This window comes from Nilaparvata lugens, chromosome 9, assembly GCF_014356525.2.
Source record: "Nilaparvata lugens isolate BPH chromosome 9, ASM1435652v1, whole genome shotgun sequence".
NCBI lineage: Eukaryota > Metazoa > Arthropoda > Insecta > Hemiptera > Delphacidae > Nilaparvata > Nilaparvata lugens.
Genome location: NC_052512.1, coordinates 24,073,018 through 24,090,095, shown reverse-complemented (window position 1 = coordinate 24,090,095; position 17,078 = coordinate 24,073,018). Strand labels below are relative to the sequence as shown.

Here is a 17,078-nt window from a genome sequence, read left to right as displayed (position 1 = left end):
CTAACATGGCGCAGTCGAAAATAAAATGAAACAAGAATTATTGAAGAATAATTATTGAATTGAGTGTTCAAGTGAGAAGTGATAGCTCAATATTGAAAATGAAGAAGAAGAAACAATTTATTTGACTGCTACCGAGACTGTAAAGAAATCTCGAGAAATACAAGTAGCGAGTTTGAAAAACCTACTGGGACCTGATGGACTTGAATTGTACAACACATTATCAGGGGAGAACGACATTGAAACGGTTACCTCAATTCTTGAAGTTTTGGAGAAATATTGCAAGCCTAAACATAACATGGCAATAGACATCTACAAATTGCTAACCAGAAAACAAAGTCCTAATGAACCATTTGATAGTTTCTATGCAGATTTAAAATGATTAATAAAACAGAATAGAAATCTTGTACAGGGGGACTAAAATAATTGGAATAAATAGCAGATGGGATGCGAGAAACGACTGGAGCTGTGGAAACAATAGCAATCTAAATACGAATTCAAACCATTTAAACTTTTTCATAGGAAAAGTAGATTGAGGGTTTTCAATTTATTTTGACTCATTAGTTAAGAAAAATGAAAAAGTTCATAAAACAGATCAGATGAATTTTTAATAATTAGCTAGATAAATCGGCGGAGTGGACAGATAACCGTCCATACTTGGAAATGGATATCAAAGCATATAAAGGCAGTTTCACATTTCAACAGACTACCGAGGAAGAGGGAGAGAGAGAGAGAGTGTGTGTGTGAGAGAGAATATCTTGATAACTTTCACACAGCCAACACAACCTTATAAAGACAGTTGTTTACTTCAATGCCTTCTGAGATGTACCCTTATTTGGTTAAGACTTTATTGAGACTGTGAAGTTAAATATAGTGAATATATACTAAAGTGGATATATAGATTTTTATATACACTTCAAACTGTCAGCATTAGTTGAATATGAAGAATTGATGTTATTCAAGAGGATTACTGACAATATCAAGTGAAACTGACTACATATAAGTGCCAATATAATTTGATAAGAGCATATGAATATACTACCAAGTATAATGCAAACAAGGTGATAATATACTTGGATAAACATCAAACTGTCATCCTTTAGAAGAGCTTTAACGCTGCCCATTCATCCAATGCTTACAGACTTACTTACAGACTTACAGTCTGAAGTAAAACTGACTATACATGCGAAATATCTATTCAAAAAACGACTTGGTTTTGGTTGCTACATTATTGACCGAACGAAGTGAGGTATATGTTTTAACTCGGATCTTCTTTCGTCTGTATGTATGTAACGCATTTACAGTCAAACACAAGATTTAGCAGGAGTATTCATTCCTTTTTTAACTGTGCGTCGATGTATACACAACGTTTTTGGAAATTTGCATTCTTGAGGATAATATGAAAGGAAAAGGAAATTTCATCCATACTCCGATATCACTATTATTATCATCTACTCTGAAGATAGGTTTAATCAGACTATAGAATTATTCATAATCAATCAGCTGACAAGTGGATTATTCATTGCATGCATTACACAGAAGCCGGTGAACAGGTGACTCCAGATACTTGTGGATGGGAAAACTGCATGAGGTCTACTGTTCACAGAGCTACTAGTAATATTCAGTCTTATTTTAATATATTTATTTATTCATGAACAATAAAGACAATTCACGTGTAAACAACAGGCATTCACCCAAAACTGCTTTCAACCTTCCTTTAAAATAAATTGTAATATTGTGCTGGTTTGTACACTACTATCAATAACAACTGGCCTACAAATATAACTTACTATAATATAGAAAGTATGAAGTGGAGGGTTATTGTTTGATTTGCAAATGAAATGCAATTTGAAATTACAAATTTTAATTTTTCACTGACGAAATCTATCCAGCACAAGCTGGTCATGGAATGATGGAGAATTGAATTGAGATTTGACTACAGTATACTAAGGTTTGTTGTCTCCTCAAGGTGAACAGACTCGATTGTATAGTCTTTGACAGACAGGCGCAAATACTCAACAATATCTATACATCAACAATATCTAAGTTGAACAATACTCTTCATCACAATAGGCTGGTGAAATCCTATTAAGCGAGCAATTTCTGTATTTATATATCTGGTTATTTATGTTTAACAGATCTCGAAAACGGCTCTAACGATTTTCACGAAAATTGGAACATAGTAGGTTTATGATATAAAGATTCGATTTCACTAGGTCTCATCCTTGAGAAAACTCGCTGAACGACATTAAAAGGATAATTCATCCTTGGCTGAAACAGCTGTGGATAGAAAAAAATGAGTATGTGAAAAATCAAAATATCGCATCCCCGAAATTCATAAGATGACGTATAGCCAGTTGTGAAATATAAACACGATCATTTTAGATAATTGTATTCTGTTCATCAATAAATAAAAATAACGAGCGAAGCTCGGTGCCCCGATATTAAGCTTTATACTAGCAGCATTGATTAAAATGGGAAGTATTGATATCTATATCAATATTTTTATATTGCTATATACAAGAAATCTACAGACAGTTTGAACTTAATTTCAATCTAACAAGACACAAAATCATCTTTATTTCACTTACACAACAAACCAATATATTTTAGATAAGATAATACATAAAAATACGGATGGGAAGTGCTTTATCTCTATTAAGAATCATTTTAAACTGTCATTTATTCTCATAAATGGTTCTCTATCAACCAATGCGTACTGTTTAAAGCGATCCTCACAGTAGTGACATTGCAATAAATCGCTCAATTAAGTGTAAACATTGGTTAAATGGGATGCATTGATCTTATTCTTGAGAAACGCTAACAGTTCAAAGTGTATATTGTAACAGGCTGACCATTCGAAAAAAGTTGGAGAGCGTTTTAACTGTTTTACAGTTCATACTAATTGGTTTTAACTGGGTCAAGCTCGCAAAGATTTGCATCTCGTATGCTAAAATGTCTGATTGTTATTAAGAGTGGGTTTCAGTCTCATTCTTTCCTTTAGTGAAATTCAATTCCTACTGTCAGCATACTTATGGTGATAGCATCGATGCTTTCTATTCAATCAATGCTGACAGTATAAAATAGCGAGATTTACTTGGAACTGGATATTCTGACTATTTTTCTTGTCTTTTTGAAAATTATTATATTTTTTAATAAAGCATTGATGTAATTTATACAGAATGCTGAACGTGCTAAGTAAAACATTTTTAAAAAGTGAAATAGTGAAAAGTAGCTATAGTGAGGTCCACGTTATATTAGCAGTGTTTGATTGACAATGGTATTGCTATCCTTGTCTATCACTCAAAAATGAGGTTAGCGCTATCTCTTTCTCGCTTTGCTCTGTTGCCAGATCGTCTTTTAACAATGTATAATTAATTATTGATTATCAAAACATTTCATATTAATTATGGAAATTCATTATTAAATTATTGAAAAATATAATTTCTTGCTTAATAAAATATAATTGATTATTTTAAAGAATGAACAGTTAATATTACATCAATAAACCTGCATCAGCTACCGTCTATAGAAGGCATTGACAAGACAGACGATCGGCAACATTGTTCTCCTATTTTTCTTCACTGCCATTATAACATGGACCTCACTATAATTTCTACATAGGCATTTTACAAACAAAATTGATATCACGATCTTTGGATATTGAACTAAGGAAATGACAAGTGATAATCTCAAATTGCTTTTGAACAGCATATGATTATTAAGTTTAGTGAATAATATCAAAGAATGGAATTATAGTGTGATTCACTACAAAGTGACAGCTTCGATTGAATGTAAAACATTAATGTTCGATTGAATGTAAAACATTAATGTTTTTCATAAGGAATGCTGATTTGAAAGTGAGGCTCACTATAATGTAATAAAAAATTTACGATGGATTACAGAATTGTCAACATTGATTGAATTTGAAGCATTGATGCTATTTTTGTATAGAATTATAGCAGTCTAAAATAAGTCTTACTAGAGCCACGTTTAAACTAGAGTTGTCAATAAAACGTTGTTCAAAGATAGTCTACTTCAAAAAGGTTGTCAATTTTTTTGTAGAGAACAAGTTAAACGTTGCTGTGCTTTTAAAGAAATTAGCAACTGCTGAAACTCAGTTGACCACTGTAGTGTAAACATGGCTTTCGAATTATGTTTGCTGATAGTGAATGTTCCTATGAATGAAGTTTATGGTCAAATGTATTTTCATGTTATGGTCAAATTTCAAACTTAAACAAAGTACTGTTTAGACCACCAGCTGATCTAACTTAGTTGTTAAAATTAAACTCAACACTCAACACTCAACCAAGTAAAAACTTAGTTCTTAACACATTTGATTTAGTAGGCCTAAATCAAATCATTAATAAAAATTTGTCAAGTATCTATGACCATAGAATATTATAATAATAATATGACTGTGGAATAAAACTCTCAAAAGAACATAACAACTTTTAAAGTATTGTGTATAATGCTGTGTTAAAATTATTAGAAAGTTAACCTCAACCAAAATCAACCATTACTTTGAAGTGAGGTTATGTTGAGAGCAAGTAAACTGTTATTACTTACAGCAAACATTTTAATTTTGAATAAATTAACAGATAAGCCTGTCAACACTTTCAAAATCTTAACATTAATATTATTAATTTGATATACAAGTTTATCTCAATCAAAAGTAGTCATACAATCGAATTGAGGTTATGTTTGATTTTCTTCAATCAACAGCTGATCATAGTCGCATCACGTGTGATGCGATGAAGTAATCTAAAAATAGTATGACAAGAAGGAATAGATACCCTATTCATGAGACAACAATGTAACATACCTTTTTGCGGTCACATTTTACATTTCTGTAATCTGTGACAAGTACTAACCCTTTTTAGTTGCGAATTGAGGATGTTGTGTAATTCATTTTTGATGACACTAAGTTTCATGAGAGTGTCAGAACTGAAAACAGATGACCCAAAGGCCAATCCTGGATAATCGGCACATCTCCTTTGTCTAGATTTTCGTCTATTTTCTCTTTCAGCAATAACTTCTGTCCTTTCGCTAGGGCATCGCAATCTTGCTAATTCCTCAATCTCAGGGTCCTCTTCCTTGTCCGAATGGGAACTTCCATCTCCGTCTTGTCTCTGGGCGGGAGGTCCTAGAATTTCTGCATCGATTTTTGAAGTTTTCTTCTTTCTCGGCGATTTCTTATCAACAGTTGTCGAGGTCTTCTTCGGTGACGATGATTGTTCACTGTTTTTAACGACATGATCTTCCCCACCAATAACTAACCTCTCTGTCACTGGCTTTGGAGTTGGTTTTGGAGCACTATTATCACTAGTTTCACAATGATTATCAACTACTGCTGTTGCTACCTTATTAGATTTCCTTCGTGGTCCATATCGATGAACTCTTGACACATTTTTACTAGGATTTGGTGATTTATCGGCCATATTTTTAGAAGAAACATTACTCACAGCCGTGGGTTTCAGCCATTTTACAGCTGTATTTCCACCTCTACTCCTCTGTTTGCTACCAATTTGCGCTTCAGAACTTGACGCATGCGCCATCTTGCGTGACGTAGACAAACTAGAATGCAGAGGCATTCCACACGCTAGCGCACTCTTGACGGCGGAATTTCAAACTAACTTTTTCGCGAACAAATTCAAAGTTAACTCCTGCGTCTCGCTTGAGATAACCGTGGTTAAGCGTCAAGTGAGTGTTAAATGCCACGAAAACCAATGAGAGAAGCGTATGACGTTTTACATCAAAAGTTAAATTTAATAAACCACACCAAACCACACCAACGTCTCTGGAAATGATAAAAATGATCACTAATCGGTGAAACTTTGAGCAGAAGCAAAACTATTGTCAATTACTGTTCCCAAATCGCAAATCTCATGAAATCTAATGAAGAAACGGAAATTTCTACCTATATAAGGTGTTGTACTGTTATTAGTACCAAATATTTGAAGTATTTTTGAAAATGATGTGCAATATCTTCAAAAATGTTGAGATGAGCAGTATCAAGGCTTCAGTATAAATCTTTAGTCTCACTTTTGTATAGGTCTGATACGTTATGTATTTTTTTATCTGTAAGGTATTGCGTATTTTTTTGTTGTTTTACTAATTCAAAAATGAAGCAATATGGTTAGAATTGATGAATCTTCTAAACAATTCCCAACATTTATCTTTAAACTGTATAAAATAAATACATGTTTCCTCCTTTGGACTCTAAGCTGTGAGATAAGTTACAACACCAATTTCTTGAAATGTTCAGAATGGGATTAAAGAGATATCCTACTAATAATATTTTTCAAAGATATCGTAAATATTTCTCCCGAAACATCAGTAGACTTCATCACTATACAATCTAAACGTAAAATTACAAGTCTTCGGTAGAATAAAGAGTAAACTAGATAAGTTAATATCGACGGCTGTTGAGAAGTGTGTTACCAGACGTTTTAACGATGTGTACCGTACGAGAACTTTTTTGAAAATGAGTTTGTAGCTTGATTTTGGCAATGTGTCATGCGAATTAACAAAAATCTAATTGTAAACCATGACTCCTTCTAAACTGAGATTCTCCACAAACTGTCAGACATTGTTGTTACGGTATACAAAAGGACTGCTTTCAGTGTCTCAATAGAATGTTTTACAAAATTTCGAGATGAGTTTGTGCTAGTTTTTTTGCGAGGTTTATAATAGTGAGATCCACTTTGCATTGGTTTTATGAGGAGCATATTAGTGTTGTTTATAAGGAATGCTGCCTGTATGAAAAGAGGCTAAATATATTGTGTTTTTAGATCATGGTTTGCAAAATGGGAGAGGCTTGAATTTCGTGCGGCTGTGTCATATCTTGAAATGAGGCTACTATTTTTGAACCGCTTCTCAACGGTTCTCTACCACTGTTCCTCTCACTCACTTCTTCTCTCTCTCACTTGCTTCCTCTCCCTCTGACACCCCCCGGAAAGAATCCGATGCTCAAATCCAAATTTGGATCCTACCCAGAGCTCTTCTAGAGTTTATATTTTTGAAACAGAGAATCCAACACCCAGCCGAGATTTTCGTCTAATTTTAGATACACGGATACAGTTACGTACTACCCTGAACTGTCAGCATTGGGTAAAAGGGTGGAAATGAACTTATTCAACAGGAATGCTGACATTACGAAGTGAATGTTTCTCTAGCGTAGCGTCCTCCTATCTTCAGCTCATTTTCTACAATACCGATCGAAACTAAATGAGAACAATTTGCAAGATGAATAATTATTTCACTTGCACGATGATCAGCTATAAAGTGATCATTTCAATAAACTGTCGGCATTTTATACCATGAATCAAGGCTTACCATTCAAAATTGCTGACATATATATCTCAGTCTAACTTCATCCTCCAGTGTCTTCAGGGTTTCCCAGTTTAATATACAAACTATGCAATCGAACACTCAAGAATTTGACGAGAATTATTCGCAGGAATTCCACTTATAATCAATGAATAAGATTGGAAGAGGTTCTAGTTTCTTTCTAGAAAGTAAATAGTTTGAAAATTCAAATTTGTCCAATCAATTCTCATCACAATTTGAAATTTTCTTATTTTCCCAATAAATAGATATGAATTATTATATTGTATGATTGGTAGTATTCATGAATTTTACAATATTTGCAGCAGGATCATACACTAGTTTGTGATAGTTAAGAATATTGGAACTCAATCCATGAATCGTTTAAAATTAGAGGTGAATAATAATAATTGAACGATTTCATTTGAAAATGAAATGCAGTTTTGAGTCACGATCATGTCACGGTTTTTTATCTATATAAAATCAGCGGAGTTTGAACAGACGATAGCCGTCCAGTTTTGGACAAGGATATACGGTACAATCCATTCACACTCTGAAGAAAAATATCAGATTTGAACAAAAATTCTGAATGATTTAATCGTAGTTCTGTTATTATTTGAAGATTCCACTATTTAAAACTCACTAGATTCACTTTATACTATAGCTGTGATGTAATGATTCTGTAAGGTTAACATTATTATAATTTATTCACAAATGACACTGAGGTAATAACATTGGTAGATGATGATATAATAAGGTAGTCAGCATTATAGTTTTGAAATGAGGTTTTAAAAAGTGTTATTCCTGAGTCAGCGAATCTTTACTCTAGTAAAAGGAAGGTATTCAACAACTTGTTATTAAAATTGCAAATAAAGCACACGTCAAAGGTAATCAGATATAGCTTATTTATCCCGATTGCCAAATAGCTTTTAATACAAACTATTCTATACTGTCGTCAGCATTGGTTGAATGGGGATAATCGACATTATTTTCTGTATTAAAAGCTAACAATATTAAGTGAATCGACCTACAGTTCTCATATTTCAAAAGCATTGAAAACTAGTAATTAAATTGAATGGAATTTCCAATATTTTAAGAACAGCAGTCTTTGAATTTCGAAAATCTGGTTTCGTGATATCCACTTTAAACTGTCGGCACTCGTTGGATGGGAACTATTTGAGCCAGCTTAGTGAGGTCTACGTTTAGCTCGACTGGATTTGCTTTTGTATGAATACGTATGTAGCATAGAGATGAGATAGCATATAAGGAGTGATACCATGGTATAGGTCACTTATGTTCCAAATTTCAGGCCAATTTTTTGTTAACTGAAGCCGATTAATGTCGACTATCCACTATCCACTATTATTCTTTTCTCTTGTCTATATACTGGTAATGATTATAGTTTACTAAGGTATTACTGTGCATTTTCATATTGAATTTTATTCAGTTACCGTATTTTTATTATTCTATATACGACTGTATATTTCTCTATTTTTCATATTATTTCATTTTTAACATTTTATAATTAGGCAAGTCTATAATTTTTTTTTCAAAATTTTATTAAGTTGAAAGTTATTGTATTATAGTGTGAAGGAGGCAAAATGGGTTTTCACCTGTTGTTTCCATGAATTGAAGTGAACATAATCTACATATTATTTGGACGATTTGTGACAAAATCAGGAAATTGAAGAAGTTTTGGGCAATAGCCTGTTTTTTCTTTTCCGACTATTGTATTGTTCGCTCTATCTAATAAATAAATAAATAAATAAATAAATAAATAAATAGATTTTTATTACTGTTCTGCCCGAGTGAGAGTGTAAGAACGGCACAGTATGAGAGACTACCAGGGTCACGTTGGACAGTTAGCAATCTCATTATAACAGTGAATAAGTAGCTCAATATTGCTGACAAATCATTCCTATAATAGTAGAGGAGTCATTTTCTAGTACCTAATGACATTATCATGGTAGAAAAAAGCTTTTAATAGAAGTAAGAGATGATCTAAATAAAGTGTAATGTCCTTCAAGCTGATGAAATTTCACCAAACTGCATATATTGTGGTAAAATATGAAATATTTCCGTTATATTTTCCAATACCGTCTTATAATATTTTTATGTTTAAAGAGCTGATAAGAATTGACCACAAATTACAGTTTTTTAATTTAGAAAATAAAAATAAATCAGTAGGCTGGTGCTAATGGAAAAGATAGTCTCCATATGAATTTATTAAAAGGAATGTTAATGAAAAGGATAGTTTCTTTAATAATTTATTCAATAGAGCGTTAAAAGAGTAAAGGGCAGACGACAGAATCGACTTAAAATTAACATTGGTTCTTATGGGAGTGTTCACGCATCGGCAGAAAGTTGAGCAGAAAAAATAACCGTTCAAAACAGAGACGTTCATTTTGACGTTTTTTAAGGTCTATCAACACAATGCAATTTCGTTTCGACCGATCACTGCTTGTGAACCGTTTTGAAGAAAACAGAATAATTTCGGGACTCTGTCGACGGGAACAGACAGCTTCGTTTTAGGATAGTCTTCTATATAATTTTCTAAATACGGACGATTAATCTGTTAGTTCTACACTGATTTATGTAGATATAAAACAATATTATTCAGTCTACTGGTACCTATTTAAAATTGCATTATAAGATCTAAAAATTGATCAGTTTATTCTCCAGTTTAAAGCCCGGTTGCACAAAAGCCGCTTAAATTTTAACCGTGATTAATTTCACGAGAACAAATCAGAGAAGGCTTTTTTTGAAAAGAGTGACTGGTTCTCGTGGAATTAATCACGATTAAAATTTAACCGATGTACGTGCAACCTGCACTATATCTAGTAAAATTCATTGAAGTTTGTCAGTCATTATGATTCACTGTAAAATTAATTGAGTGAGGAATAAGGAAGGCTTCCTCGTTTGCGACGAACGTGTATAATAAAAGTGTATAATATTGTAATGTGAATAAACATTTTCTTATCTAACTGGCCAGGATAGACGAGACGTTACACCCTTCAGTCAGCTACTTGATCGTGGATTCGAATTCCTCTGTAGGTATGGAAGTTTGATCATCTTATCACATCACTCATGCACACTTCTCATTACCCGCCACTATCAGCTGAACGCTCATTTAATTATAATAAAGGAAAGAATCGGCTTAATACATGTAGGGGATAGGAAATTCACGAATGACGCATCATCACTTCTGAACTACTGGACTGATTAACTTGAAATTTTGCATATCGATTCTTAATTTACCGAAGATGATTATAGGCCTATTTTCAATTCTTCAAGATTTTATTAGGTCAAGTTTTCAGTTTGTCAAGATCTAAAGTAGACCCTTGCGGAGCACGGGTTACTAGCTAGTCGACAATAAAAATATCTAATCTTGTAAAGATAATTTTTTCTTATTATTTAGTTATCATTCTACTAGAAAAAATGGAACTAATGAATACAATCATATTAAAATCATAGTATGGATTACCGACGGACAAGCCTAGGAGTCATGTGGATATCATACGCTACTCATAGAAAATAGTAACTAGATCAGACAGACCGCAAAAAATTATAAATAGTTTTCAACAATGATGACTAATAACGTCTGAATTCCTGTTCTGAGACTGAGATTCACTCTAAACTGTCAGTATTAATTGAATGGGTATGAGAGGAAAAGATGTTAGTAAAAGTTTGAATAGAATCGTACTACAGTGTCTGTTGCCAAAAAACGTATCTGGGTCAAAAATCTAAATAGGCTAAAAGGCAATGTAGAATGCTTTATCGGCGAATTCATTGCAAAAATCGTGCTAGATGTAATAGGATTCGTATCTCAGAAAGTTTTAAAAACGAATAAATGAATTAAGAGCTTCAGGGTCTCAAATTCTTGAAAATTGAAATTACTAGTAGTTCTGTGACAAGCAGACCTCACGCAGTTTTCTCATCCACAAGTATCTGATATCACCTGTTCTAGTTGATTCAGTTGAATCACAATTCACAGTTGAATCATAATTTACTCTTAAAAACTGTTATTTGTTTTCTCCATGATCAAAAACTCACTTATGTTAAAAAACTCAATTCACGTTTGAATTTGTATCCCATATGATAATTTATCCAGTTCCGTGATAATCTTTCCATCCGATAAAAACATTTCTCAACTATTTTAAAATGAATTTTTTTCAATCAAGAATATTATAATTTCTTCAGCTTTATTTAGTTCATTTAATATTTTTTTATTTTATTTTCAATCACCTATTAAATGTGTTTTTCAAATGTGATAATATTGATACTGATGGGCACGCATAATAAAAAATATTGAAACCCTACCTTATAGAAATAGACACGGCCAGACATCTATATAATGCATGCAATGAATAATCCACTTGTCAGCTGATTGATTATGAATAATTCTATTGTCTCATAAGTCCTATCTTCAAAGTAGATGATTGATTATGAATAATTCTATTGTCTCATTAGTCCTATCTTCAAAGTAGATGATATATAATGGTGATATTAGAGTATGGAGGAATTCCTTTTCTTTTCGTATTATCCTTAAAATGAAAAATGTCAAAAAACCTTGTGTATACATCGACTTATCTAATCCTTAAAAAAGGAATATTCCTGCCAAATCTCATCGAATTCTATCAACGTGTTTGGCCGTAATCGCGTTACATACAGACAGACAAAAGAAAATCCGAGTTAAAACATAGACCTCACTACGTTTGGTCAACTAAATTGTATATATATCAAATTTGTATTAGGAAATGATATGACCAGAACTTTGTGATCAGGAATTTCGGTATCAACTAGGAAAAAGAGGAATTTTGGGTCCAAGTCTGGGGTCTCTCTCTACCTGCGAGGTGATAAGCAAACACTAGTCAGCCTTTCGATAGGCTCACACGCTTCTATCACTCAATGATAACCATTCATAGATTCATGTTTAGAAATAGTTCTTTGTATTGAATAGAGAAACAAACTATTTTTATTACAGGCTTATTCAGAAGGCCTCTATCTCAACATGTTATTAGTTTCTTGTTCTGATGAAAACTAGAAAGTCATACTTTCCCGATCAAGTAGCGGAAATAATCCAACTTTAGAATCTGAATAGATAAATAATAAGGTGTATTGGATAAATATCTATATACAGATAAATAGGCCTGCAACTGACTCGTAAATATTCTATGTGTACAATTCGTTTGTGTTGAAGAACAACCACCTGTTGGGGACCTGCGAAAGTCCATCCTCTCTTATGTCGGAACCCTTTAGTCCCAAAGTTCCTAGCACCTTAGGAAATAGTTGATCCTTTTCATTTTCAATGAGAGTATAATTTTCTCAATAGTATTTATTAAATACTATTAAATAATAGCATCATTGGCCAGTTCATACTTTTTTACTTTCCTTGCCCTATTACCATAGGTAAGGAAAGTATTGTTTTCTAAAAAATTAAGGTACCCAAATTTCTATATGTTTCAAGGCCCCCTGAGTCCAAAAAACTGATTCTTGGGTATTGGTCTGTATGGGTGTATGTATGTCTGTGTACACGATATCTCATCTTCAAATTAACGGAATGACTTGAAATTTGAAACTTAAGGTCATTACACCCATAAGGACCCGACACGAACGATTTCGATCAAATGCAATTCAAGATTCAAGACGGCGGCTTAAATAGCGAAAATGATGCCAAAAACAGGGTTTTTCGCCATTTTCTCAAAAACGGCTCTAACGATTTTGATCAAATTCATACTTTAAAAAAAACTGCGACAAGTCCCATATCTGTAAAAATTTCAGGAGCTCGGCCCCATCTATGCAAAATTTTATTTTAGATTTCCAATATTATCAGGCTTCAGAAACAATTTTGACAAAAAATTTTGAATGAAGAAGATTAAGCATAAAAATCTCTACAATTAATGTCGAGTAACATTTTCACCTAAAAATTAAAAATAAGCTCGACATTTGAGAAAATGTGATTATTCAAATGCAAACTCAAGGAGAAAGGCAATTATTGATTCTATTGAATCATTCACTGGAAGAGATAGCAGAATTGATCTCGTCAGGTGATCAATTTCAAATTATATTTTCGAAAACTCGACTCACGCCGGAGACACACGAGGCGGTTTTTGCCGGAATTTTTATAACGGCAGGGAAAGGTGTGTGAGTGCGCCACACCAGATTTTTGCATTGTAAGTTATTGTATTACCACTTACCAGTAGCGTATTAACCTATCTGTGAAGTAAATCCAATCTCTGACCTGATCTAACCCAATGGAATCCAATCCAGTATTGGACATCAATATAGTTTAAATGATTCAGTAAGCTTTTCAGCGGTACAAATGTGTCTAAAAGATTGATACGATAACTACTGGAATCTTTGGGAAATTCTATTTAATTTTGCGATAGTTTTACTAGAAACCTATTGAGAGGATTCTTTGATAAATTCCGAATGCAAATGGATGCCATGAGACCAGTAGTAGAGCTCGACCGTCAATGTGAACGACAATAGTGTGTATATTTTTATTTTATTTATTTTTATAGTGCTATTCTTTTTTCAAGCGCTACAGATTTAAGCTCTGATGAGTTTCAACCTTGTATGATCACTATTTAGGAGAAACATTCATTCAAGTTTGCAAAATTTTCATTTTATGAATGTGAAAAGCCTGGAATTTTCTGCTTGACCTCTCCGAGATTTTTCCCTACAATACTAGTCAACTAAGGAACATATAAGACTAACTTCACCCTTATCGATTACTATCTATCTATGGTGGGTTAAGTGGAAGAGGGGATTTTATTGCCTCAATTTCGCCCACATCACTTTTGAAATTGTAAAGTGTAAGTAAAAGGCATTTATCTATCTATCTATCTATAATACAATAAAGAAAAGAACTGACTTATACAAGAGTACGAGATGGGAAATACACGAATGACGCATCACCACGTCTGAACTTCTGAACTGATTAACTTGAAATGTTGCAATAATTATCAATTCAACGAGGATGTTCAAAGGCTTATCTTGAGTTCTCCAGTACGTCAAGTTTTCATTTTGTCAAGTTTTAAATTTGTCATGCTTCCAGTTTGCTATACTTTGCTTGAGAGTGTTCAAAGATAAAATAGTTTATTCAACGGTTTTATCTTCTATCTTTTCATTCGACTTATATCTATATCTTCTTCTATATCGATACTACATATAAACAGAGGTATAGGCATAATGTACATGACACGAATTACATGTTTGACGCATCATCACATCCAAACTACTAAACTGATTAACTTGAAATATTGCATAAGTATTTTTCATTCACCAAATAAGTTTAAGACCTATTTCAAGTTCGTTTATCGAATAATCATAATTTTAATAATTGAAACAAATTTATTCAACTTGTGATGCAAAGTTAAAGTAAGATGAAGACCCGATACAATCATTTTTCTATTGTAAATTAATTATTACAGTTGTTAATACTTTCAATATCAGTAAGAAACTATAAAACCAAGTTCAATCTATTTATGCTTTAAACAGACCCTTGAGGAGCACGGGCTACCTGTTAGTCATATTATACATAGAAAAAATTTCTGGCAAAAGTCTTCACCCCTACAGTTCTTCTCAATCTTATTCTATGTTATTCTTGTCCTCCTGCTGTCCCTAATCTTCCTTCTCCCCCACTCACACTCATCCACCTCCTCCTCCCCCTCCCCCTCCTCCTCCTCATCCTCCTCCTACTCCTCCTCCTCCTCCCAAAAAATGGCTTCGAACAACCTCCTCGGAGGCAAATTGTAGAGATTAGATGCAACAGGATAAATAGTGTCTAGATTCACCATATAATATTGTAGCATTTGATTAACAATCCTTGATATCCTTGTCTATCATTCGACAAAGTAGATAGCGCTTGGTTCTGGACTTCTCTTAAGCATCCAAACAATATACTAAAAAATCAGAACTACAATATAAAATGCAAGCACACCCCTTTCTTATGCCTATATTTGACTGCTCTAATAATATTTTCTTATTTTCATAATTTATTCCATCTCAGTACAATAGAAACCAAAATCAAATCGAATCAGCTGTTGCACTTACATTCTGCAGCGCCTTATCCTTCTCCTCCAGTTTCTGCATGACCTGCATCAGCTGTTCCTGTGTCTGGTCAAGGTCGTTCTCAATGGTCTGGATCTTCTTCTGCAGGGCTCTGGCCTCTTCCTCGGCCTTTTCGGCGCGCAGATTGGCGTCGCGTGCCTGCTGCTCGCAGAGAAGCGCGCGATCCATCGCGTTGTCCTTCTCCAGCTTCATCGCTTGCATCTTCTTCTTGATCGCGTCCATTTTGGATTGTTTGTTGGTTTTCGGTTAACTGTAACACACAGATACGAAACAGTTAGACTCAATTGTAACAAAGTTGAAATATTATACTGGTATTACGTCACGCAGCCAGGATATATGGGGTTACAATCAAATGAAATATCGATGGAAACAAATTAGAATAGTATTTTACGTAACAAGTTCGGTAACGACAATTTACCGCATAAGTATGATTGTTTCTGCCCGAAACGTAGTTGAGGGCAGAATTATCATACGAATGCGGTAAATACGTTACCGTACAATATTTTTTGTCATACTTATCTGAGAAAGAATAATATTACTGAGAAACAGAAATCATTACTTGCTGCTGCTCGAGCTACTGCATTCTATAAACATGACCTAGCCTGTAGCGCCTAGTTTATAGCAGACAGACCCTTTGAGCTCAAATAAAATATAAAGGCCTAAATTATAAGATTTCAGATGAGTTCTTATAACTTGAAACTCCTTCAATGAGTTCTTTAATTATTTGAGTTAATATATTAATTACTCAGATGTTATTAGGACTCAGTAGAGTCCTAACATACTCGACTGTAAAGAGAACATATGATCTCTTTACAGTATAGTATGCTGTAATGAAAATCACATGTTTCCTACTTCTGCAAACAGCTGTTTACCGGCTTGATTTAATGCATGGAAAACAGCTGCAATTGAGTAAGTATGACAAAAATAGCATTAATTCAAATGCTAATTAATGAATAATTATTATTTAACGAAAATCCTAGTTGAATGCTGTAAATCACCCCGTAGACCTCTGCTACTTCATATAGTGACAACAGTATAAACAGCTAGATCCGATGAGCGTTACTATCCAAAAATTATTTGCCAGTTTGGCAAATTATTCAGATTGGAGTAAGGAAAAGCATTTCTAAGTGGCGGTTAGGAGGTACCGGGTTCGATTCCCGGGCTGGCAAATAATTTTTGTATAATAGCTCTCATCGAATTTCCATCTATAGCTGTTTACCCTGTTGTCAATATTTGCAGTAGCAGAGGTCTTCGGGGTGATTTACAACATTCAATTAGGATTTTCGTTCAATAATAATTAAGTGAAATATTTTCCATTGTCGTTAACAATAATTACATGTGTATGGACAACATCGAAAAATTAATAATAATAATATCGAGCGACCACTGGCTGGCTAAGGCCTGGTGTCAAGAGTTTTCAGGTCGCAACTGATCAATTTCAGGGCCTCTCACATGACCTAACGACTGCTTTTTAGGCAGCCGGGACCGACGACTTAACGAATTTTCAACAAATTAAAAACATAGATCTTGGTCAATCAAACATAATATTTGTATACGTTTTACAAAATTACACAATGCAATTATTGTAGGCTACAGTTTGCTATATTCAAAATTAAAATCTGCATGCTCGAAAAATTCTCCAAAAAGGGGTTCCAAATAGCCAAATATATAATTTT

The 17,078-nt window shown here is 33.5% G+C and overlaps 1 protein-coding gene across 21 annotated transcripts in view; it reads right to left on the bottom strand.

Annotated features, from left to right (window-relative positions):
• The window catches only part of LOC111054303 (tropomyosin), a 134,217-nt gene that overhangs the window by 96,935 nt on the left and 20,204 nt on the right, over positions 1–17,078 (bottom strand). For 10 of the 21 annotated variants that reach the window (XM_039435648.1, XM_039435652.1, XM_039435656.1 and 7 more), the window contains exon 1: positions 4,872–5,606. In XM_039435648.1, the coding sequence (XP_039291582.1) occupies positions 4,872–5,591 (720 nt within the window). In that variant the 5' untranslated portion in view covers positions 5,592–5,606. Of the gene's footprint in view, positions 1–4,871; positions 6,481–15,384; positions 15,653–17,078 lie in introns of those variants that run through there. The other 11 variants (XM_039435660.1, XM_022341297.2, XM_039435657.1 and 8 more) reach the window with 3 other exon arrangements.